The sequence below is a fragment of the Merops nubicus genome, unplaced genomic scaffold (assembly GCF_000691845.1).
Source record: "Merops nubicus isolate BGI_N331 unplaced genomic scaffold, ASM69184v1 scaffold53957, whole genome shotgun sequence".
Lineage (NCBI taxonomy): Eukaryota > Metazoa > Chordata > Aves > Coraciiformes > Meropidae > Merops > Merops nubicus.
In genome coordinates, this window is record NW_008623380.1 from 6,069 (window position 1) to 15,012 (window position 8,944).

Sequence of the window (8,944 nt, forward strand, 5' to 3'; positions counted from 1 at the left end):
TGAGGTGTGCTGCAAGCTGTGCAACGTCCACAGGGGAAGTCCTGCTGGGAGTGGGGTGTGTGTGGTGGCCCTGCCGAAGCGTGGGGAGCCCTTGTTGCCCATCGGCGGCAGTGCCTGTGCGAGCCAGCTGCAGGCTGTAGACGAGGCACCCGGGCAGGCAGGCAGGCAGGCAGGGCATCCCGTCCTGCCACTTTTCCACGCACATGGTCCCAGCTGGACTTTGACGTAGGCACCACGTCTGTTTGGCAAATACAGCATTTCTCAAAAGCAGAATAACCTCAGGGCTTATGTTTTGCTCAGGGACTTTTTGGTCTCACTTTTCGGTACTGCCGGTGGTCAAACTTTCACTTTTCTTTTTCTGCAGCTGAAACGAAGAGCAAAGCAGGATGAGTGCCCCCGACTGCCACGGTGCCCCTGCACACCAACTCTGCCAGTTAACGCTCATCTCTGCACAAAGCACGTGCAACGTTTCTTAGGAAGTAACAGGCAGCAGCTTGGTGCATTACAGACATCTTTTCATCCAAGCAGCTGTGATGTATGTCCTGAATAGACAGCACTCAGTCTTCCTCATCATCTGCCATGCCAGGCTCTCAGATTAACTAAATCCTCTTGTTTCAGGATATTTTTGAATTCAGACAGCTCCTGTTTTCCCAAGACCTCTTGTGCCAACACGCCATAATTAAAGTTCCATCGGTTTGTATAAAATTTCTGTTTCAACAGCTTCTGTAGACCAGAAGTAAAAGCTCAGCTCAACTTGAAAGATGAATAGGACTCAGAAAGTCTAGGAGTCATATCTTAGTTCTTCCATCCTTTGAGAAATGCTCCTCTCTGAACTGAAAAATGCCTGAAAGACTTTATTCTCCTTTATAACATAGTGCCCTCAAAGCATGTGCTCTTTGATTAACCCGCCTTAATATTTGTACTGCTGAAGTGCTTTTCCTTCAAAGCACTTGGGAGGAGGTGGGAGCTACAGCACAAGGCGACTATTGCCCTCATCCAGCCAAGGATGAGCAAGTGAATGAACCTTCATTTCTCGCATATCAAACCGTATCGGCACAACCAGTGCTCCAGGGCACTTCGCTATTTATTTTAATGACAGAGTGACAGAGTATCCTGTCTACGTGATAAATTTGTTCATATCAGAAAACTCCTACACTGTGATGCCATTAGGGCTGGTTCTGTCATCTGCCCTGGCAGGGAAAAGAAGCACTCAAATGAGCATGCAAGGAAGGCGTGCAGGTCCAGTGCCACAGGCTGCAGGGTGCTGCAGGAGCTTGGCCAGCATGCTGGCTGCTGCACGGTGGGCACAGGGCACCTGCTCCCAGGGCCTGGCCTTGGTCTCTGCCCTGCCAGGCTCCTCAGACAACGCAGACATGACCAGACACAGCAAACGTGGTTGCATGGGTATCCTCCACCCCTAAACCTTAAGTGGCGAAATGAGAGACACTCTGTAAATTGAGGTCCTCCCTCAGTCCGGGACATAAAATGGCTTCATTGGTTGTGTGTTTAACCCTATGGGATGCTGTGTATCAGAGAGTAATTCCTCATAAAATTTCAAGCGCATTCTCGACGATAGATACTTAAGTGGAAATTTCTTTTTCAGAAAATAACTTATGCTTTTGTGGTGTAGTGCCTTGAACTGCCCACCTCTGGGGCATTTTGCTGCAATCTAGCCCAGGCTAACTCCTTCCCAGAGTTGGGGGGTAGCTCCCTCCAGGAGGAGGTGTTTGCTAGCACGCTCCACTCATCTCTGGGTTTTGTCTCCAGGTCCCTCTCTTGCATGCAGCTCCCTTCCCACAGCTGTACTTGCGTGGTGCCTGGTGGACTCTGCCAGGGCACGCTCTTGTGCACACCTACTGCTTGTGGTGCATGTCTCTCTCCAGCCAGGTATCATGAATGTGTTTCTCATGATAATGATTATGCCATAAGCATTCCTACTGTCTCAGAATTAAGCTGCTATTAAATTATCATGTTTGGCTTATTCAGACATAATATTTGCTTTATCAAAGAGATATTTAGAGCTTACCTCTTTCATAGCATCATCTATCTGTTTTAATTCTTCATAGCGATCCCTGGATTCCCAAAGGGGCTGGAGCATCACCTCTTCCACTTCTGGGAATAGCTAGGTCAAGACAAGAGAAAGAATATCAACGTTTCCTTTTGTATTCATTAACTTGTACATACCAAAAACAGGGTGAGAGGCAGGGGGTGAACTTTACGTTCCCATTTCCCTGGCTAACTAAACAACTGTTGAGGCAAACAAAGAAGCTCTGCACGTCCCCACTTCAGCTTCTGGCCTCAAGTGACTTACCTTTGTTACTGTTTCGAACATAGGGATGAGAACAAACTTCAGGAAGCCAATCTGTGCTGTTGGCTTGGTCACTTTATCACGGTCCATGAATGGTGCCACTGGAAGCCCCTCAGATTTTTCTCGATCGCTCTGGAACAAATCCAGAGTTAACAAGTGTTAATCTTGACTAGAAGCCTGTGTGGTGAGTAAAGTACCAAGCAGACCACTAGCTAAAGAGCAGTAGCCTTCAGATACAGATCTCAGTGGTGTCTGAAGGTAGCACAGGATAGCAATGTGCTTCCCTCAGGTCAGTGTATCCTACTTCGTTGAGATCAAGTGTCTGAATAAAGAGAACTCTGTTCTGTTACATCTGCACAGTACCAGCATGAAAGCATTCACCTCCAGGCTTACAGGACAATGGTTTGTGAGGCAAAATATTTCTGAGCATTCAAAAAGGTAATAGTGGCTTCTGCTGCTCTGGAGGAGAAGGAATAGGTCTTTGATTTCCTCGTTGTTCTCGAGAGAGTGATTATTTTTGGGTGTTCAACCAAAAATTACATCTCTTTCTTTAGTAATGATTAGAAATAGTTCTGGCTAACTGGGTCAATGGAGAACAGTTGCATTGATGGCAATGGTTTTAACAAGCTACCTAATTGACCACATAACTCACGTTTCTATATGGGTGCAAGGAGGTCACAGACTGAGCAAGAAAAAAACATATCTTGTAGCAGATTTTCTCTCTCAATCATTTGTTCTTTTGCTGTGTGGCCAAAACAGTAAGGCACACAGATACTGTGATTTTGAGTAAAAAGCTGCAGATGCCTTGAGTGAGGAGTGTTTCTGACACATCATCCAAGGCATCTGTCTCTCATGAGAAGCCCTCCTCAGTACATGCCCTATCTACGAGCAAATCACACAGGAACGTTTGGGCATCTCCTCCTCAGAGCACTGCAGCTTTGTGTCTCTTGAGATCCCACTGCTGCAGCACATACATGCTGCTCATGAGACCGTGTGCCAGAGGCAGCTGAGGGCTGCTCCTCCAGGGATCTTTTTTTAAGCAATCAGAAACTATCTCCAGCTGGGAATCCAGTGAGGAGCAATGGTCTGGAGAGCGTGAAGTCTGACTTCACACACTTCAGAAAGTCATCTCCTTTCTCTTTAGGTAAATGTTCACACACAGTCAAAGTTACCTAAACTGGTTCCTGTGAGATATTTGATATCATGCACTTCACAACATCTTCTTGCCACTGCTGTTGCCCTTTTAGCTCAAAAATCATTTAGGTGTCAAATGAACTTTCAAAGTAGTCACTTTATGAAGAACAAGTTTTGGTCTGCTAGCATTACGATTTCTGGGTTGCTGTTGTCTTTCAACTGCAAATCACAGTCAATTGGATTTACTTGCTTTCTGACCGGTTTTTCTTGCTGACATCCTTCTCCTGCTTTCTGTAAAAGAAGCCTTTCCATCGTACAGCTAGGCTGGGCTGTCAGAGAGCAGAGCACTCGTAGATGAGGTGGGATTAGGGAAGAGCAGCAACATGTGCAATTGCACCTCTCCATCATTCTTACCTGCATAAAATATTCCTCTAGTAAGCAATCTACCCAGGGCTCTGCTACTTCCATCGGGCGCACTTCATTGGAGATATCACAGCATTTTATCAGTATCATCTTCAGCTGAAAGAAGACAATACTTTCATACTGCAGTTTTATTGCCAGTCCTTTTTCCCCCATCCAGAACCTGTGTCTTTACAATGCAATGGGAGGCAATGTTTTCAAGCAGAAAGGACAGCTTTAGGATTAAATCAGAGGTCTTAAATGGTCTGGATTCTTTTCCACCCTCCCAATTTCCCTGCGTAAATCACTGCCCCCTTCGCTGTAGCATGGGGATGTGTCGCAGTGGTGTGTATACTTATCTGCTGCATGAAGAGAGATTCAGCCACAAATGACCATGAAGTTGTTTGTGGAGCACTCAGAGGCAGCTTGGGAGAGGCTTCCCTGGACATCAAAGATGACTGCATTAGGAAGCAGAGGAGAGTAGAGTTTCTACTCTCGTGGATGTTTTCTGCTCCATAGTAATGGATAATAAGAATTTGTTTCCTGGCAGAGTAGATTTTTTTTTTCCTTGATGAGAGTCCAGATTTCTAAAGCTGGAATAATCTATTTTATATAGAGCACTTCCAAATTTTAATCCTTTTTGGGGGGACAGAGGATGTAGGAAGGATTTGTTTTTTGATAGTGCATGTTGAATGTTGGTTTCTAAACAAATGTTAACCTACAAACTTTCACACTATGCACGGAAAAATAAAAATCTACAGAACCTCCTTACACAGGTCATGTGTTCTTCATTTGAGTAATCAAAGTTTTCCATTTTTTCCTTGAAAGAGTCCAGTATTTCTGCATGTCTCGCCATGTCTGTAGCCAGGATTAATGTAATTATCCCCTAGCAAAGAAAACACATTTTCATATTAGCTTGACATTCTTTACAAAGTCCACTATTGCAGAGCCAAGTGTGGTCTTTCTTGCACACGAAACCCCTCAGATGTGTTACATTGTTTATACCAAAAGGGGAAGTTTCTGACTTGAAAGTGCCAAGTAAACTGGAAAGGGGTTATAAAGAGTTCACGGTATAAAGATTGTGGTTGGATCAATCTGTAACACTGGTGTAATGTTCCAGAGGCATTGAGGTTTTTCCTTTCTGATTGACTAATTGTGGAAAACCAAACTGTATAACAGGATGTTAAAAACCACACACTGTTTGCCAAGATCCACTTTTGACTTCTTGGAAAGCACTACAGGTTTTGCTGCTGACTTAGTGGCCCTGGGAAGAGACAAAGATCAGTAGATGTGGATGTCCTCTGTACTCATTCTCCATGGACTACAGGCTTTGAAATACACACATGCAGCCAGTGTGTTAGGAGCTCTTATATCCCCCTGCTAGGCAGAGTTTTTGATAGGAAAACACACAGTTCTTTTGAAGTTGCAGGTTTTCATACAGTTCTATCCATTTTGGGCCCATGCTTGCTTCCCATGCACTAGAAGAATCAGCAGCTCCAACCAGACAGGTGCTTGAGCCCTTACTTTGGTCTGCTTTTTCATCTGGTGTGTAAGGAAGGTGTAACATGGAAACTAAGACTGAATTTTGGCCCTTAGCGCTCTAATGGGAATTGTAGCACTGTTCACTGTCTCAGAGATAACTGTGATGACTCCCAGCCCACCAGAGCCTCTTCCAAAGGGACAAGTGTTCTGCTGTTGAAATTCTTTTCCCATTTTGAAGCCCCTCTTAAAATTAATACAATGTTCTCTTCAAGTATAAACTTCTGCCATGAGAGCGTAATCCTTTCCTAGCCAGAGATAATTGGCTCCTTCAATAACATAAATGTCTACCCCCAAAATGTCATAGGCCTTAATAGTCAGGATGTACTCATTATTTCTCAGCAAGAAATTCCAGGGAAGGCTGCTGTGGAAATTTCCCAAGAATCCCTCTTGGATCCTTTCAGTGTGAGGGGCTTTTTGAGTCCTACCCTCGAGGGAGAATGATTCAGCTGCATTGTACAGCAGGGAACTCTGTGAGAGCTTACATCTTCAGGAACAGTTTGTGCGACACAGATGGGAACAGCATTCATACCTGTCTTATCTGTTTGAATTGGTCCTGGTTGACGTTGGAGAAAATGTTGTATTCTGGCTGGGAAATGATCTGGAAAGCCACAGCACAGTGGTGGTTCTCCAGGGGGGAGATGTCATTGTAGCGTACTGCAAGCTCCGTTCGTGCATTTATCTGGTAGCTGATGTGAAGAAAAAACAGTGAGAACTCCTGCAGACACACACCAGCTGCTCTGAACCATGCTGCTTGCTTTTATTTACATTCTTTTCAGTACTTATTCAATTAGCTGAAGCTTGTTTTTTGATTGTTAATACTAAATCAGATTTTTAGAGAAGATAGATATTACTTTAATATCTTCTCAGACACCCTTGTAGTTTCGGGGGCTTGTTTTGTTTTACCAAGTCTCTGTAGCTTAAAATGACATAGAACAAACACAGACGCAACTGTCTGGAATTAATTCAACCCCCACTAATGTCCGTGGAGAGATTCTCACTGATCCCAGGAACAGGATTCTACCCTTGTTTAACGAATGGCTCCAAGTAAATTAGATTCTCTCTCTCTTTTTCACACACACATGCATGCATACAAAAGTGTCCATGGGTTAACAATTCTAATTTCCTCACAATCACATGATAATAAATAGAATAATAGGCACTTCATGATTTATAATTATGAAATCATGTATAAGTTAAATCACCCTTTGCATTTTAGTGTAATGATTCCGTTTCAGTCAGTGGAGCTATAATTATGTATGGCCTCTCTCTGCTGTAAATTACCTTACCTTGTCTCCTCAGGAGTGAGGGAAAGTGATAGAACAGAAATATGAGAAAGCACTTTCTATACAGAGCCAAGGACAGCTGGCAGCCCCAAACCAGACCTGAGTTTTCTGCATGAAGCTTTGCCTTGGCCCACGTGCGAGTGAACAGCAGGGCCTTGGGGAAAGGTTGTGGCCAGCTCAAGCTGTGAGAAGGAAAACCTGCCCTACCAATACTGCCAGCTGGTATTACCTTCCCAATACATTTTAGGGGAAGAGAAAGCAACAGATAGACTTACGTATTGTTATAGCCCGGGTGGTCCAAGTCGTGGCATACTGCCGCAGTCATGAGAATCAAGATGTCAATTTGGGAAAATTTATCCTGCACAATACAAACCATTAATGTAGTATTACTACTTCTACTTCCCCTGTCCCCATAAATGAAAAGAAGTGAAAAAACCACCCACATTTACTTTTTAGAGAAATGCAAAACTGAGTAAAATTAAGTATTTTTCCATAGATCAATTTACTTTAGTCAAGAAAGAGAATTCTGCCTTCCCTTCCAGCAAAAATGACTCAGATTTGCTTTTCCTGCATTAAACAACAGCAGCTCAGAGGAGGCAATTTGCTTGAAACTTGCTGTTACTGCAGAGATCATAGAAAAGCACTGAGATACTAGTACAGTCTCTTACAAGTCATTTGAGATTCCTGATTAGTTAAGGGAGGGCTGGAAGACAGCTTAGTTGCCATTGCATTCTGCATTAACTAAAGTTATGAAAAGAATGAGAAAAAATTAAGTGTTTTGTTCCCACAGCTTCTGAAAAGGATGAACTTCCACTAAAGCAAGTTTTTCTTCACTCTTTTGAGCAAGAAAATAGACTTAGGCCAGTAACTGAGATGTTTAACTATGAGGCAGAAAAGAGGGTTTTAGCTGAATATACTTAGTTTGTACAGAAATTAAATTAATATATAAACACAGAATATCCAATCAATAAAAATAAGTGATGCCTATAGTTTTGGACAAAGTACAGGTCAAATGTGAACCTTGCACACAGTACACGCAAGGTGTTATTTGCTGTAGCTCACCTGGGAGCAAGCACACATTTGGAGAAAACCTCTTGTGGGAACACTTTGTATCACAGATGAAGACAGCATCCACACACCATAATTCAATACACTTTTGGATCTGATTAATGGGATGTTTCATGCTATCTGAGTGTCAAAAGATCTTCAGTATGCAAATCTGGGATATGCAGGAGGCGAAGGCAGCTTCCAGCAGCCTCGGAAAGCTGTGTAGGTGCTTGGGGTCTGGGGTGGCACGGCTGAGCAGGCAGCCAGAGGTGGAAATGCAACACCTCTCCTCCTCTCCCCAGGGATGGAACAAGTGCAGCTACTGCAAAGCTCATCACTTGCTAGCAAGCTGCTGGCCTGTCTTGCAAGAAAGGTGGCACTGGTGTCATGGTGCTCAGTGGATGCACCTGCGAGGGATGGAGCAAAGCTGTTGAGGTGGGGGCATACCTGGAGGCTGCAGAGCGAGATCATGCTGTACATCATCTGGGTCACACAGAAGCAGTGCCGGAAATTATGAAAGGGGTTGTTTCTGTAATTGTCATGAATACACAGCTGCAGAGAGAGGGAGGGAATGAAGCAGTCAGAGACAGGAGGGCTCTTTCTTTATAAAAACGTGCTAACACACACTTGTGGACCTCCCTGGAAGCACTGTGTCTCCCTACAGGAGTCCTGAAGAGCCCAGAATTATTTTATAGCAACTTCTCTCTCACACCAGCTAGCACTGGGCAAACACCCCAGCACAGCCGCAAATGCATTTCAGTCTTGAGATAGGACTCTGTGCTCTCATCCTGAATTTGTATTTCAAACCATGCAGTGGTTAAACGGTGACTTGGGGGTGTGTAAAGAGCTCAGAGTACATCCCTGTTCCCCTCTCTCACTGAATGCAAATTACAGCTTTGAAATCTTCAGGGCTAGGATATAGCTGTTATTTTATCAGCAAATGCTCAGAGGTGGCACTTTGGGATGTGTTGCTTGGCAGAGTGAAGCTGTGAATGCACATGCACTAGCACATCTCTGTGGATTTCCTACGCCTGGCAGCATGGGAGACATTTAGCCATACAGACACATGGGGATGATTTTGATGTGTTTTAACTTTCTACAGATCCTGGCTATGTGCTCTCTTGACAAATGCAAGCTCAAGCTCATCCTTCCGTGCGTGCTCATTACTGTCAGCCTGGCTAGCTGAGTGAAGCTGGCCTGGACGGGCTAACACGTGCCACATACATTCTCC

The 8,944-nt window shown here is 44.2% G+C and overlaps 1 protein-coding gene across 1 annotated transcript; it reads right to left on the reverse strand.

Moving 5' to 3' along the window:
- Positions 1-313: 313 nt before the first annotated feature.
- PDE9A (phosphodiesterase 9A) lies at positions 314-8,314 on the reverse strand (the record flags this gene model as incomplete). Its single annotated transcript, XM_008945031.1, has 8 exons — positions 314-364; positions 2,027-2,122; positions 2,312-2,440; positions 3,857-3,961; positions 4,614-4,727; positions 5,913-6,069; positions 6,942-7,024; positions 8,161-8,314. Coding segments are annotated over 8 exons (889 nt in total), but the record flags the coding sequence as incomplete, so codon positions are not given.
- Between the last annotated feature and the right edge of the window lie 630 nt (positions 8,315-8,944).